At 40.7% G+C, this 17,432-nt stretch overlaps 1 protein-coding gene across 1 annotated transcript in view; it reads left to right on the top strand.

Annotated features, from left to right (window-relative positions):
• nucks1a (nuclear casein kinase and cyclin-dependent kinase substrate 1a) overlaps nt 1-11,688 on the top strand; it is a 77,287-nt gene extending 65,599 nt beyond the window's left edge. Inside the window, exons 7-8 of the mRNA XM_086040437.1 lie at nt 353-502; nt 10,478-11,688. Coding sequence (XP_085896563.1) covers nt 353-502; nt 10,478-10,725 — 398 coding nt within the window. The 3' untranslated portion in view covers nt 10,726-11,688. The remainder of the gene's footprint in view (nt 1-352; nt 503-10,477) is intronic.
• The last annotated feature ends 5,744 nt before the right edge of the window (nt 11,689-17,432 follow it).

Raw genomic sequence — 17,432 nt, 5'->3', positions numbered from 1 at the left:
GCTAAACTCGGCCGGGCCCCACCGGTCCTGGCCACCAGGCGCTCACTAACGAGCCCCACCTCCAGGCTTAGCTCCAGAGGGGGGAGCCCCAATGACCGGCATCCGGTCAAGGAAAAACTGGGTCCAACATTTTTATTTATCATAAGAGGTCTCTTGCCATGCTTTGTCTGTCCCCCACCTAGGATCTATTTGCCATGGGTGACTAAGTTGTTTGCTCGGGGCTTTATGCCACCCAGACAACTTAAATCCTAGGATCATTGGGACATGAAAACCCCTCCACCACGGTAAAGTGATGGCTCATGGAGGAACATGAGGACAGGTTTTTGACGTAGCCCTTACTCTCTTTGTGCAGCTGATGAATCTGGCAGTGATGAGGACTTTATGGTGGAAGATGACGATGACAGTGACTATGGCCACTCCAAAAAGAGAAGCAAGAAGGTTATTCGACGAGGCCGAATGGAGAAGGAGAAGAAATCTCCCAAACCCAGATTAAAGGCTACAGGTAAGTCTGAATACACATATAAAGACGATCTGGCTGTTTTGGGCCAGATTTTGCCCCTTCCCAATCAAGTATGTCAAATCGCCAACCAACTTATGTCTTATGAGATTGTCCTATAATATTATACTTTTGTCTGAAGTGTGTTAAGAGTGAATTTGTCCCGATAATAGGCTACAAATCTGGTCGGGGACGACCGTCTTAAAATGTGAATGTGTTCAATGTTTGCAACTAAAATTCTTCGTGTGTAGGGAATGTGACCACTCTTGAGTCATTTGAGTCCGTGGACTGTGATGTGAACGGCCAGAGCTCTAGAGCGTACACAATTTAGATGCCCAGGCACACTAATTTAACAATGGTGCAATTGAAAAAAATGTGAGGTTGTACAAAGTGAAACCTGCCGATGGAGGATGGAAAAAGGTCTCCTCGAGTCTAAAGCCTCTCTCAACGAACATGCATATCAGTCCCAGCCATTTAGAGATTGTGACGAGTGGGACCCTCATGTGATTGGCCGTGATCCAGATATTCTTGTACTTTACTTTTTTTTAACCCTTGAATACTCAACACAGCTGGCTACACACTTGCACGGGTAAACGTGGAGTTGCTCCTCTGTCATGCGGAAAGAAGCACAGACAGATACTCGGCGTGGTGAAATAAAAGCAATCATTGCAGTCTGTGGGGATGTCTGGACTCTGGAGAGAAAATCAAAATCGATAAATTGAACCGGATACTGGAAAATAATTACTGTACACTATGCCCCAAGTCAGTCAGAAAGAGTGGCCAATAAGGTTAAACGTGTATTAAGATAAGAATGCCTGTATTGATCCCGCAGTGGGGAAATTTTCAGTATTAATACAAGTAATAATATAATATATTGCTGACGCCAGGCCAAAACCTCATAAGTAACACTTTGGTGAATATTTTTTTCAAAAATCTATCCTATTGGTCAGTCCACACGAGTGTTATGTGTATATGTATATATATTAGGCCAGCATGATGTGCCTTTTGAACATCGCGATTGCGATGAATGCATGCGCAATAATCACATCGTAGGACCTGCGATGTTTTAACTTTTTTATTTTCTTAGAACACGCAAACTTTTGTTTTGCTTCAAAAAAGCAGCAAGCTACTCCGTGCTCTTACACAGCCTGTCTCGCTCACCCCCTCCTTCCTGCCAATCAGTCACCACCCCTCCCCCTCCACTCTGCTGTGACTGTTTGCTCTGAAAACACTAACAGGCGAGGAGACGACAGCGGCAGAAGCGGCATTGGATTTAGTCCCCAAAAGAAAGTCAACATCCAAAATATGAAAGTATTTCGGCTATAAAAAGGAAGATTCAGAACAATAAAACATCCTTTGCCAACAGTGCCTCGCCGTTGTTGCTGCAATTGCCGTCACAAGCTCCTGTATGAGCAGTTCAAACTAAGTGGGACCCGAGGTGAAACCTCATCTACTCGAAAAACAATTACAGACGCCAGCACAACTCCTGATGATAAAAAGTCCAAACAGCACCGACAAATCACAGCTGCAATATATTTTACAGACCGTTTTAGTTATTGTTATATTTTTGTGAACAACTCAGGGGACTAATGTACCTGCTCTTTAAGTTTACAACTTTGCTGCAGTTTCTCAAAGTTTTTTTTTTATCTATATGTTATATTTTTGGAAACAACTCAGGCGCTGGTACACCTTCCTTTTTAATTTTTTTATAATTTTATAGTTTAGTTTAAAGGTGCTTATAACTCTGCTGCTGCTTTAGAGGTTTTTTATTTTCTTCTATTTTTTTAAATGACTCAAGGGTCTAGTGCACCTGCTCTTTTTATTTTTTTGTTTAAAATATGTTTAGTATTTTGCTGCTGTTTACATTGAAGTGTGAAATACAATGTTAAATAATTTATTATGTTACAGAGACATGACCTCTGTGATCCCTTTTATATACAGCAATCATTCACAGATGAACCCCCTTAGTCTGGATTAAACGATATTATATGAATACAGTAAGTATTCTCTAGTAAGGAATTATATATGCATTGTTCAATCTTAACTTATAACAGAATTTCCTTATGTGGGAAACGACTACGGTTCATGTCCTGTATGAATGTGCAAGTATGTTAACAAAATACATGTGTAACAATACAAGCAATATAATGCCCCAAAAAATATTTCCCCCAATTTTTTTATTAAACAAAAACTAAACTTTAAAGTCCAGGTATATGAACAAAATACAGTAAAGTATAACAAAGATGGTCCAAATACTGTAAATACTGTAACACCAATGCAGTACAGTACTTAACTACAGTAAATTGTACTGTATTTTAGTGTAGATTTTTCTCAGACTTGGGAAAAAATGAGTCTATTTTGATTTGTTGTGTTGGCTTCATTCTTTGTTGTATAAAAATGATTGTCTGCGTATCATTCTGTTTTGTTGCTAATTGCAAGAAACTCTCCCTCTGATCATCACTGATGTCTGGGGATTCTTGTGCATACAAAAGCATTTTTCATGCCATATCCATAGCTCTCTTGCTGGACGGTAGCTTTACATCAGGACTTTTCTCGTAGATTTGAGTTTTTCCGACTCCAAGTGTCGATGTTTTTTACTTTGTGTCCAGCTTCGCATAATCGGATGCATTTCACTCTCTCTTTCACGGTCATTGCCATTCTTCTTCGTTTGGATGCCATGAACTACAGACGAAAATGTAAATGAATACATTTAAAATCTTTCGCAATTTCAGTGAAACTCATGCCAAAGAAGTAACTTACATGTCGCCGTTTTGGATCCGATGATGGCGGAGCGGTCAGAGTTTTTCCATAGTGAGAGTGGAGGGAGCTGCTTGAGTTTACGCTACTACGGGCTTCCCTATGGCTTCCGGGTTCCAGTACCGGAACTTTCGTTGGAAGTAATCAATCGTCAATGTAATATAGTGGAAGAAAATTTAATGCATACGTTTTTTTTCCGAGTGAAGGAATTTCCGTTTGATCTGATGATGACGGAGCGGTCAAAGTTTTTCCGTAGTATAGAGCGTGGACTGCTTGAGTTTGCGCTCACTGTGGGCTTCACTATTGCTTCCGGGTTCCGGATACCGGAACTTCGGTTGTCAGGAATCGATCGTTAATGTAATATAGGAGTAGAAAATTTAATGCATACATTTTTTTTCCGGGTGATGTAATTTCCGTTTGACAGGGGTCCGTAGGTGGGAATACTTACTGTACAATGATGTCATGGTGAGTTAACCAAATTATTCCCAAACAAATCTATTTAAGTCATTTGGTGAAAATTCTATTTTTAACATCGCAATATATAACGCAACCCCCCCAAAAATCGCGATATCACTGTTTTCCGACATAGTGCAGCCCTAGTATATACATATGCATATACAGTGGTACCTCTACTTACGTATATCTTCATACGAAATTTTCAAGTTACGAAACGCCCCAACAGGAAAATATTGCCTCTTGTTACGAAAGAAATGTCAGGATCCGAAAGGTTAAAATACAGTATGGGCTGCTACTCACAGCTCCAGAGTTTCTTGACCGCAACACACTCAGAGCTGCTCTGCCATTGGCTATTACCTCGCATCTTCCTGGCTAATTGTGATGGATATGTCTATGCAGCGTCCTCGTCATTCGCCCCTCGGGCCATGATAGTTTTACATGAATTATAAACGAGGAAAAGAAAAACGGAAGAAAATCTTTTTTTTTTGTCCATACAAACAAAGCAAGAGATAATAGAAAAGTATGACAAAGGGATGTGTTTGGTTGATCTCGCCAAAGATTATGACTGTAATGTATCGACAGTCGCCACATTATTAAATCAGTTCTTCACAAAACGCCAGGCAAAAACCACTTCTGAGAGAGAACATGAACCAAAGAGGGCAAAAAGCGATGAGGACAGCAATTAAAAGGTAAACGACCATCATTTTTTATTCTTTACTCTATTCTTTGTCTTTTACATTATGCACAACTCTCATTTATTGTGCAATACTCTAATTGTAACATGTATTTGTTACGACAAACGTCTCTCGTTAAGACCCCTTAGCTGTCCAACAATATGCCCGACATAAATCAACGTAAAGAAAGGACCCACTGGCAGCCCGAAAACATGTCTGGTGTAAAACACACAAGTTAAACAGTAAACCAATGCCTGTATAAACGAAGCACTAATGAGGAATTTACAACAGGTATGTCAGAAAGACTGGGGGGAACCAAAGTTTAGTTCCGCCTTGGTGCGGAATCAATTGGTCTATACTACCCGCTTCAGCCAGTGTAAATTCTCTAAATTAATGTGGACAACACTACAAGGTAAGATAACTTTAAACTCACCAAAAGGGTCGTGGATCGATTAAATAAGTCTTTTATTTATCGCCAACCATGTAGAATGTTTCCAAGTCTCCAAAAATATTTATGTATTCGGTCGTAATTATCTCTTTGATGTGGTCTGCACCGTAAGTGTGTGTAAAACCACAGGCAAAGCAAGTAGATGTATTGATAGTCAAATTGCCTTTTTATCATACTAGGCATCAGCACTTGTGAGGATAAGCAGTATAGATAATGGATGGATGGATGGATATTTTAATTATTTAACAAAATATTATGATTTAACTGTTTAAATTATCCAGGCATTTTAATAGCGTTAAGGATTTATCTTTGTTTCTTTATGTGAAATGATATTACAGGTCTGCCCAGCTCTGCACTACAGGTTATTCTGCCCGTTGTAAAGTCAAAATGTAATGCAGGTCTATATGCAGCCTTAGAACGCCCTCCTGTGGTTGTTTGGTGTATTGTTTGCTGGATTTGAAAAGGAAAGGGATACAATATAATAATGTGTTAATAATTTCACACAAGTCTCTCCGGAGTATACGTCGCACCCCCAGCCAAATTTGGGGGGGTGGGGGGGTATGCGGTGGAAACGCGACTTATAGTCCGGAAAATACGGTAAGTCAATATCTTGATGTGATTTATGCCCCCTGGGCTCCATCCTTCGGTTTCTTTCTATGCGGATGACTATCAAATCTATGTCCCGCTGAGCAAAAAAGACGCTTTCTCCTTAAGACCACTTTTGTCCTGTCTAGAGGACATCAAAGCCTGGATGTCACTAAATTTCTTGAATTTCAATGAAAAGAAAATAGAAGTCATAGTGTTCGGTCCCAGTGGCTCTTCTAGATCCCACCCTCTTGACCTTGAAAGCAAACAGTTTCAGACTTGGGTTTTAAAATGGACGGTGATCTTAAATTTGACCAGCAAATGAGTGCTGTTGTATTGTCCAGCTTCTTTCATCTTAGACAGCTGGCTAAGGTAAAGCCCCTCCTTTCTCATCAGCACTTAGAAACAGTCATCCATACCTTTGTTACATCTCGGCCTGATTACTATAATGCACTTGCAATGCATTTTTTGAGTCGGCCAGTCCTCTCTCAAACGTCTCCAGTTGGTCCATAATGTTGCTGCTCCGCTCCTAACTGGAGCTCGGAAGATGGAGCACATAACCCAAATTCTGGCCTCCCTTCACTGGCTACCAGTGCATTTTTAGGGTTTAATTTTAGATTCTTCTATTTGTTTATAAGTCATTAAATGGCCTTGCCCCGGCCTACCTCTCCGAGCTCCTCCACTCCTACGCACCTTCCCGCACCACAGCCCCGGTCTGCGGACCAGGCGCTGCTCGAGGTGCCGAGGACCAAGCGGAGCCTCAGAGGGCTTCTATGTTGCTGGTCCTTTCCTTTGGAATGACCTCCATTAAATGTTAGGCAATGTTTTTAAAACCCGTTTGAAAACACATCTCTATTCTCTGGCTTTTGTTCCGACCTGGACTGACAAATATTCGGCTGTTTTCCGGTGTCTTTTGTATACAGTGTTTTGTGTTATTGATTTCATTTGTTGTATTATGGTTATTTTTTTATTGTACGTAAATTGCTTTGTCACAGCCGTAGCTGTTGTGAAATGCGCTATATAAATAATTGTATTGTATTGTATTGTACAGGGAGTCCTCAAATTACGACCTACGACGTTTCGACTTTACGACGCCTGTGTCTCCTCCTCCATTTTGTCCCAATCTCCATTGTGACTACGTTTACATGCAGTCAATATTTGGATTGAAGTCAAAACTCCGATTTCTGAGACATTTTGAATATCCCGTTTACATGATTGAGCGTACAGAGTTGCTCCGGCATTTGAATTAGGGTTGTCACGATACCGAATTTCTGTTTCGATACCCATACCAATATGTATTTCGATACTTTTCAATACCTTTTGCAAACAGGTTAACACTCAAATGTCAATTGCTTTCTTTATATTAACTTTGGGAAAAATAACTAATAGCTTTTTCTTCTGAAAATATTGGCACTTGATCCATACAGATAAATTCTGCAACTGCCCTGTTGAGCCTTTTAGCATCTTTGCTGTCCTTTGGGTACTTAATATGCTGTTGAAAGACATCTTGGAGAGTAGGTTGCTTCTGAGCGGATGGTGTCACCCTCTATGAGCCAGTAGCACTAGACTTCTGTTGATGGTGGAGGGAGAAGGTACAGTATTTTAATTAACATGATCATTTTAATTTGAATATCATTGCTTTATTTTACTTGTTCTTATTATAAGTGTTTGTGTTTTGAAACTGTACATGAAACATGTAATGGACATGACTAGAAAAATTAATTGAGGCTCATTATATCACCTAGGATAGGATTAGATATTGTGGACTAATAAAATGTTTTACAAAAACGTGTTTCAATTTGGCCTGCATGATGTGTCATTTGAACATTGCGATTGCGAAGTGCGCATGCGCGATAGTCACAGAACTTGTTAGTGAAAACATGGCCATTCCAGCCCCACCGTCAGTTTAAAATAAAAAAATAAATAAAAAAGGCTGATGCCAATAATCGCCAAAATGCCAAATATCGCCCCCGATAATCGGCATGGTCCATAATCGGTCTATCTCTAGTAATTTCCGAAGTTCTCGTCCACCAGTCTTTTGACTTCCTTGTAGCCCTTCCGGGTTTCCATATGCAAACAGCTGCGCACAAGATCGTGTGGCTGTCCAGTGGTGAACTGTTCTAAGTAAAACAAGCGATCACGGCAATCATCTGTTTTGCTTTCGATGCTATATTCAAATGATCATATGAAGTTCAAGTACTGAAGAGCATCAGCATCCGTGAATGTTGTGATGTCTCTGGATGGGAGCATTGCAAGCCTTTGTGCCTTTATGAGCATTTCTGTAACATGGTTTTGTTTTTGAATGACCGTAGACAAGTCCACTTTGTTGCTTTGTGATCATGGCAATTGTGGTTGTTGCAGTTGTGCTTTTAGCAGTTGGGGTGGTAGTTGGGATTTAACAAGTCTGTTCCATTGCTGTAGCGTGTGATGCGCATGCCTTTATATTTTCTAGACAAATCTTTCATGCCATGTGGAATGTATGATTCATTCTGTCTTTGGTACATCTTCAAGGCCAATGCTTAATTTGTCATCTACTGATTTACTGATTCTTCCAGTTCACCATTGTCTCCATCACAATCATCATCTTCGTCGTCATCATCATTATCGTCATCATGAGTACATTCGTATTTTTCCTTTACCTCCAAATTCTTGAAAGATGGAAACTGGTCTGAATTTGCACCTGTAAAACACAGGAACAACTGGAGTTTTCATTTTCATCTTCAAATTCCTCTAGTTAATTAGTATGTGATGTGTTTCCCTTTTGTTGGGGTAACAGTGAGTCCTCCATAACAGCAGTAATTTCCATTTCTGTTGAGCACCTTAACTTTAGCATCTGCGGCTGCTGTTTCAGTCTTCAAGGTAAGTCGTTCTCTCTTGGCTTTCAGTTCAGCCTCTTCTTTATCCAAAGACAGCTTATCCTGTAATGCGGGCTGGCGTACCAACAAGGTGGCTTGCTCAGCTTCTGCTTCACGTGAACTTCTTGATGTCTTTGCCGTAGCTTGGGATGCTCCTGTTGTTTGTCTTTGAATTTCCTCCTTTATTTCCTTATCAATTGAAGCTGACGTTCAGTAGGAGCACGATTAAACCTCAACTTGAAATTCATGCATGGAGGCCAGTTTGGGCTTGAACCAGTTCAAGTCATATCAAATGCCTCATCATGAGACATTAATTCTTGCACTGACTTGTTTCCTCACCTATTGAAGCTGACGTTCAATAGGAGCACGACTGAGCCATTGGTAAACCTCAGCTTGGAATTCATGCATGGAGGCCAGTTTGGGCTTAAACCAGTTCAAGTCATCATCATATACCTCATCATGAGACATTAATTACTGCACTGACTTGTGTGTTTCAATAAATCCCACAATAATGTCATCAAGCCTTTGTTTTTGCTTCCTTTTGGCTTTCACATTTGAAAAAGTCAACGTCATTGGTGTCATTATGTTGTTTACCTTTGTGAACATTACCTTTGTGAACATTGTGAACAAGTGTTGCCTTCCGATGACAAGTTAGAATTCTTCTTTTTTCCATTATACCCTCAAGGGTGGGTGTTGTAACTCTTATTCTTTGGTAGTGGACATTTTTCCTTTAAGTTTTAACCCAGTTGAAACTTAATTTCTCTTGATTGAACTTTGATTTAGATTCCTTTTATGCCTGATGGTGTCCTTTCATGTCCAAACCATTTACTTCATCACATGGCATTGAAATCGGAAAGTAGTAACATTTCTGTTCAATGGAATGCCAGAATTTCCATTGTTCAATGTACCTCCAACAAACATTTCAGTTCCATTGTTCAAAGTTTCCACAAGTTCCATTCCATTAAATGTTTCACACATCTAAATTGACAGTAGCTTCTGTAGCACAGGCTTCTCATGTCAACATCAAATAGAAAGGGTAGCAAGGCAGTTGATTGTGACATCATTTGCTACGTTTACATTGACACATTTATTAGGATAAAATGCCAGGTCGGAATAAAAATGCCTCATGTATACACTCCATTTGGAATATTCTGACCCGATCAACCCATTCCGGTCAAGGTTTTATTCCAAACGAGAGAGGTATTTTATGTGTATTGTCAATCTGATCGGCGAGCATGAAAACACTTATTCCAACATTTTGGAACTGTCTTTACCGTGCATGTTTGTGGCATCTAGTACAAGCAGAGACAGTAGTGTTTGTTGTGTGAGTCGATAAAGATTTGGAAAAGACTGAACTGAACATTTGCAGCTCCATTATAGGAAGTGTTGTCTCAACGTAACAACGCAAGCAGGAAAAATACGCAAAATAACGCTAACGTTTAAAGTAGAACTAGACGGAGCACTGTTTTGTAGACACAGAAGTCGCTACGGCTTCTTCTTCTACGACTACTTCCGGTATATTTGGTCAACCTGCGCATGTCAAAATAATTTGTTCCGCTCAAAAGTGTAATGCATTAACACAAAAGTCCTGATCAAATCAAGCAGCATGGCTCGGTGGTAGAGTGCTCGTTTCCCAACCTGGAGGTTGTGGGTTCGATCCCCGGCCATTGTGACCATGTCGAAGTATCGTTGAGCAAGATACTGAACCTCCAGTTGCTCCTGATGCTACGTCGTCAGTACGTAGATGAGGTACAGTGTGAAGCGCTTTGAGTAATAAAGGTAGAAAAGCCCTATATAAATGACAGACCAATATTTTTGTGTCCTTGAAAACAGTGCATCCAATCGTAATTTTATTCCGAACTGTGATCGGATTAAAGAAATTTTGTCCATGTAAATGTAGCCATTGTTTCACAAATGTAGCATATGGTTGGTCCACATTGGCGCTCCAACTTTGTTTAAGGATTTCTCCAATGAACAAAGAAAGTATTTGATTCAGGGTCCTACACCATTGTATCAGTGTGGAAACAATGTCAAAATATAAATGTCAATCTCTTGTAGATCCAAAACTGTTTGTGTTGAAAGTCCATAAATGTTCTCATTGACCTAAGTTGCGGGAAAAGTGTTCAGAAAACGGTCTATGGGCTATGCGGTAATTGTACAAATGATGCGCAAATAATGATGATTTTTCTCCCCTCTGCCTTTGTAGTAAACCCCAGCCCTATGAAAGGTAAGGGGAAAGGCCACACCAGCACCAAGGCTCTGGAAAAGAGTTCATCCAAAGAGGAGGAAGATGATGATCCTGAGAGTCCCTTGGAGGAGGAAGAGGGGGAAGCTGAGAAGAAAGATACCGCCCCTGCCCCCAAGATGACAAAGAAGGGTGCTGGAGAGGAGGAGGAGGAAGAGGATGAGGAGGAGGGTGGCTCAGAGGAGGAAGCTCCCTCTGGGGAAGACTAGATAATTCCCCGTAAAGTGTCCATGTTTAATTTTGTTTTTCGCCCCCTTGGTGGCCTGGCTACATGGTTTGGACTAGATGTGCTTTTTTTTCCTCTCCATTCACCTTGAGCATGGATCACATCCTACCCATAATGATCATCTGATATCACTCTCTGCTCCATCCATTCTTTTGACCTTGTCACCCCATCTTCGACTAAGAAGACATTCTATGATGCTTCTGAAACAAGTCTATTGACATTTGATTCTGGTACATTAAGAGAATCCGTCCTGTGTAAACAAATGATTTCATTTTTCCCCTTTAAAATGCAATTCTTATTGCCCAATAGTATCTGTAAGGCACTACATTTTCACCAATTCACCATGTGGAGTGAATGATTTACAGACATTTTATTTTAACTAAAATTTTTATTTTTTATTTTTTTATTTTACCATTTCTACATTAAGAAATCACAAATGTTTTGCTGGGTTAAAGCTGTTTTATTGTTTTTATTTTCTGTTTTGTGGGTGGAACAGTAAACCAAGAGAATAAAAACAAAATGAAGCTTGTAATTTTGGAAATTATTCATTTGGTAGAATGTACTTATTGGATCACTGTGATAGGTCTGCCGTGTCAGCTACATAAGGCATTCATTACACTTGATAAGCCAGCATGTGTTCTTCAGAGAAGGTCCATTTTTTTCCGGTTTGCTTCCATTTATGGGTTTTTATGCTTCAAAATTCCTAACCATGCACAGTAGCTGCATTCTCACTGTAGCCATGTAATCATTTGTACCAGGCAGGCACCACCTAAATGTTTTTTTTTTTTTTTGGTTCTTTTGTTGTTCTTTTTAAGAAATGCATTTTTTTTCTTGCTCAAATTTGTGCTTTATCTTTTTTTGTTCATTGTATTAGTTCTATCTTTTTTTTTTTGTAATGTTTGTTTTTTAAGAAACAAAATAAAATGTATCTTGATTTTAAAGAAAATCTGTCCTGTCCAATCCATTCTGAGTTGGCCCGCTTGCCTTCCTAGTCTTTCACTTAGTTTACGTTTATTTTGAATGTGATTAAAATGCAGTATAGGGTAAGGTGTCCACTTTGATTCAGACAACTTCAGTAATCCCAGTGTGGGCAATTTGTTTTCAACTTCCAGGTCCAAATATACATTTAGCCTCCACAAACCAACATTAAACAAAGTTGTAAAGGACATAGCAACAAGAAATAATAACTAGAGCTGCAAGCAGCCATTGCAGCCCTGACCACGTTGAGGTTCTGGCATGTTGAGATACTGGCACATTGGAATTGGAACTTTTGGAAAATTAAGTACATCAGATTGAAAACTAGTTTGATAATGTATTACTACCTCTATAAAAAGTAGAGTTGAGTTGGTCACCACAGCAACACCATTCAATGAAATAAAGATGTTGCTTTTACTTTTCATTTTGAACATCTTGAGATTAAACACCTACAGTTTCAAGACAGATAAAAGTTTTATAAAAATGTGATCGCTGTAAAAAGCAAAAATGGGACCAAATTTTAAAGAGAATGTCAGACTTGCTGTTGAGTTTAGCATATGGCTCCAAGAGACTTTTTTTTTGTGGGTCTTAGGCTTTTACATGTTTTCTCTATTTCCACCAATTATGACCAGAGCTGGGCACTTGACCCTTTTTTACCGGTCCGTCCTCCGTCTGTAACCTGGGTACCCTTCTGGCCTCGTCCCTCCGTCCTTATTCATAAAAATTATTGTCCTTTAACCCCGTCCGTCGTCGTCCTTTTAAAGAGGTTCCGTCCTTACATCCGCCCCCACTCAATAAAATAAAAAAAAGTGTCCGTGCATGATGCTCCGTGGGAGAGATGCTAACGGCAGAGGTTTATTTAAAGCTCATTAGCTGGCTGATTTACGATTCAAACCTGCTGTGGACACACTTCAACACGCTACTTACCCAACTGCACGTACTCATTTCCCTTGGGATCCCCGCGGGAACGCTGTGCACTGCACACGTTCGGTCTGCACAAAGGGGAGTGTCGGCCACTTGATTGTGATTTTGAAAACCTTTTTTTAGTTTTGTTTTGCCAGTCGTCGTCTTCTACCAAGCAAAGCTCTCCTTCTCCGACGTGCGCGAATGAAGCAGCTGCGGCATTCAGGTTTCAAATTTCCCGCGGTCAAACCCAGCGCTCCTTCTTCTTCGTCTCATTCTTCTTCTCCTTCGTTTTGTTCCCCCCTCCGTGCAGACCGAACGTGTGCAGTGCACAGCATTCCTGCCCAATTGATATTTTCATTTTTGTATATTAATTTTGTGATTGGATATATTATTTTGTATTTATTATTTTTCTAACATGCTGCAATATTGTGTTGTGAGTATATATTTATTGTTATCCTGCTTAAGTATGTGTTCCTTTTTGAGTTGGTTTGCTACGGCGTATTTCCAGAGGGGGGAAGAAAAAGAGAGATGAATTAGAGCGAGGTTGTTCAACTTCAATAAAGGTGCAATGAAACACTGTCCTGCCATGTCGATTGTTTAGTTGGGAAGACACATGAACTCGACCTTGATTTGTAACCCGCCATACCACGGCCTCTGGAAAAGGTAGAACAACTTTTGAGGGTTACAAACAAGTAAGTACGCACAGTTGGGTAACTAGTGGCGCATTTGAAGCGTTCAGAGGCAATTTTTGTCTGCCCATTGTTTGCCCATTTCAGGCTTCTTTATACTCCGCGGGCGACACCCGCGAGCACATCACTGCGGCAGTGTGCCTTTATACTTGCGCATATCCCACACGCGTTGTTTTGAAAATGTGTTGCAGTTTCATTCCAAGCCGGCGGCCATCGCTACGACTATTGTCGAGGACACCGCAGGGTGGAATTTCCTGTCTTTTATGGCCAATTCCGGTCTGTGTTTTTACTGTCAAAGTAAAAAAGACAGTGACAACAATGGATATCGTGCTTGGTACAACAAAGGGACCGAGATGACTAGACGATGCATTTAGTTGTACAGGCAGTCCTCGAATTACGAGGTACGCAACCTACGACGTTTCGACTTTACGACGCCCGTGCCTCCTCCTTAAGGCCCTGATAGACCAAACCGACGTCGTGGCGTCTGAATGCGCTGTCTGTTTGGTGTAGTGGCCACCGTCGAAATGTTGTAACACGTCTGTAAACGTCTTGGGGGCGTTTACGTATGTTGAATCGGCGTCACCAGTCGTGACATTTGGTCACTCTGATTGGCTGTTAGCTAGCAAATCAGCGCACGGAGCACTATCGGGAAATGACAAATGCAGAAATACAGTGAGCACGCCTCCGATGCCTTAATCTTCTTAGTGCAAGTACAAGTACAAGAGCGAGGTTTGACAATTTAAGTATTTCACAATACCATGTCAAGAACGTGATGGGTTACTTTGCGTGGGAGTTCATCATGAGCGAAGAATATAGCTGAATGCATTGTTTACGTTTTTATAATCCGCCCACGGCCAACAGCTCTCCAGTTGGAGTTTTCTAACCATGAGAAATGGTGACCACCGCCGCCGATGGTATGGAAGGGAAGGGTATTGCATCTTATGCATGCGCAGAAGGTACTTTAATGGTCAGCGTCGCTGTCTGTCGTTGCGGTGTATTCCTGCAGCGTGACGTGCCGACAGCCGGCCGGACGCCACGGGGTAAGCGTCTGTCATTGTTGGCCTGCGTCTTTTTGGCCAGGGCCTTTAGAGGTAAGATCGGGCCTAAAAAATCCAGCCCGACCCAACCCAGGCCCGCGGGAATTAAAGCCCGACCCAGCCTGAGCCCGACCAATTAACTTGATTTGCAGGCCCGAGCCCGAAGCAAACCCGAAATTTCATATTTTATTTGTGAGGACTCGAGAGGAGGAGAGGTGATTTATGATAACAAATTAAAGCCTGTCTTTTGTAACGAAATCTAAGTTAAACCTGCTCAGCGTCGAGGTGCCAGTCTTTTTGCTCTCGTATGAAAGCAAAGCGCCACATTGACTACATTCAGCAAAGCCAACGCAAGTTTCTGTAGCATTTTCAACAATCAATTTGAAGCTTTTCCACACCTCACTCTTACTGGTGCGTGTTTGCCTTTTCAGTTCCCCTGTCTTTAGTTTTAATCTTCCTAAGTTTATCCGTATAAGTTTATACTTCTTGCTGCTCCATAACGGGGATACCAGGTCAAAAAAATGCGGACTTGTGGAGGGAAAGATTATTAATAGGGCGGCGTTCACGTGCACAGAGCATGCTCTTTCTGTCACGTGCGCAAAGTGTGCTCTGGCTCTGCGGCTCCTGTTTAGTAGGTATATAGCAATTACCTTACAGCGCCTTCTATGTTTTATCCAAATTATTTATTTTATAACAAGTATTCATTAGTTTAGTATCCACACATAGTTTTAGTAGTATACATTTTTATAAACATATATTTATTAAAAAAAAAAAGTCAGCAAGAGAGAAGCCCGGCCCGATTCGACCCGAACGTAATGATTGACATTTTAGGCCCGACCCAGCCGGAAATTGGGGTCAGGTCGGTTCTGGCTCAGACTCGGGCTTAAGATCTTACCTCTACTCCTCCTCCATTTTGCACCCAGCACTATAGTGACTACGTTTACATGCAGTCAATATTCCGATTAAAGTCAAAATTCCGATTTCTGAAACATTCTGAATATCCCGCTTACATGATTGAGTGGACAGAGTTTGAATAACCCACTGTGTACGGCGACACACGGCGTCATGACTCAAACGGACGTCATTTCTGCTTGTTACTTTCAACTGTCAATAAAACACTTGATATTCATGTCACTCACAACATGAATGAAGCAGCCGGTTGCCTCCTCGTTCCAAAAGTGTGCTTTTGTGCTGCATCTCTGAGCTTGTTTACCTCTGCTTGTGTATTTACGATGGCATTCGCGCCAAACAACGCACTTCCACATACAAGCACTTCCTGTACTACAAAGACCAGCATGCCTTGCGGCTGTGCATGTGCAGAGAGTCTCGATCGTGTCTGTGTGCGCCGTCAGTAAATTTGTCTTTTATGCCCTCCTCTCGTCCTTCTCCATCCACTTCACAGCAGTAATGCTAAATACAGCATCTTAAGCTTTTTATTTTAATGTATTTTCATTTTTTTATACAAAGTATTTTGACGTAAATTTCGACTTTAACTGAAATCCGACATATGCAGAAATTCGTGTTACATCACCAGTGTAGGAACGGAACTCGCTCGTAAAATGAGGACTCCCTGTATTGCAAAAACTACCTGGAAGATGGTATGTGCGTGTGTAAGTTCTTCGCACACACATACGTGACATAATTCCCACGCCACTGCCAAACTAGTTTGCTTCAGAGCAGCAACAAGCTGCGTGGTGCATCCTCTCCTCCGTGGCAACAAATAAATTGCCGGACTGAGCCAGGGCATACTGCACCGTTATGTCATCACACTATGTGCGGACCGTTACACCCCCGGGACGGCCTGCCCAGCTCTAGTTAGGACCATCAAATTGGCATCAGTTTTCTTGGCAAACAGCTACGGTAACTGTGCCATGCTTTTATTTTTCATCTTGAATTGTTGAAACACCCAGTTTTAAGACAATCTGGAAAAAATCTCTAGGAGTTATTTAAAATGTGACCTCTATAAAAGGCCAAACTATGACCAAAGGCCTCCTCGAATTCTTATTTTTGCCTAGGAATTCCTATCCTATCCTATCTGAGTGAGATGACCGAGAAGTACTTGGAGATTAGGGTTGTTCAAATTCTACAAATACTGAGGAAACATGCCTGGATGCAACCTTTATGCCCGCTTTAGCATAAATTACTCCTGACCAATCTTTACGAAAGGATATTACCCACAATTCCTTACGGCAGCAATATTTAAAGCAACAGGACACTGATGTAGCTGACAGACTACGCAAAGATGCTCAAGTTTCATACTCAAGATTTTGAAAAATGTTTTTTAAAACACCAATTTTTAAAAAATAGTAATGAAAATTTTTGTTTTGTCACAAGTGGCCAAGTAATAAACGTTCTAAGTCACAGGTGTCAAACTCAAGGGCCAGGGGCCAGATTCCGCCCACAACATCATTTTATGTGCCCGGCGAAGACAAATCATGTGTTCACTTGACATGTTTTTTTTTTTTAATTGTCTTCACTGTTAACACAACATATTCGATATTTCACACATTTGTTACCAATCTTTACTTTAAAATACATTGAAAAATACTAAAATAAATAATAATAATAATAAATGATAAATGTACTGGCTTCTGATTTCAAAACTAGTGATCCATCAATTAGTGTATAAGGCGATCATACAGTCACATGGGTTAACAGTCGTAACAGCCCTCCGAGTGAAATCAGAACTACAACGTGGCCCGCGACAAAAATGAGTTTGACACCCCTGAAAAGTATGGTTCCACACAAACAGAAATAAAGTTATGAGCAAATTTCCACTACTTTTTAGAGAATGGGCAATTCCAAAATCAATGAAAAACATAATCAATGTTCCTTCACAAAAGCAACAGTTAGTATCTGTATCATTTTATCATTAAGATAATTTGCAGGTAAAGTCCGTAAGCTACAGAATGGTCAACAATGCTCATCACCGCGCGATGAAGTCAGTTAGAAAAAGTGGGGTCAAATTCATTTGAAATAGTGCTCTCCTTTCCTATGTTGGAAAGGAAACACCTTTTCATATCTCCTTGACCTGATGCCATTAAAATGTAGGCCAAGTATCATGTTCAATCGTTTTAATCCTG

Source organism: Filicampus tigris, chromosome 9 (genome assembly GCF_054856515.1).
Source record: "Filicampus tigris isolate MCC_2025a chromosome 9, RoL_Ftig_1.0, whole genome shotgun sequence".
Taxonomy (NCBI): domain Eukaryota; kingdom Metazoa; phylum Chordata; class Actinopteri; order Syngnathiformes; family Syngnathidae; genus Filicampus; species Filicampus tigris.
This window is presented reverse-complemented; position numbering and strand designations above follow the sequence as displayed.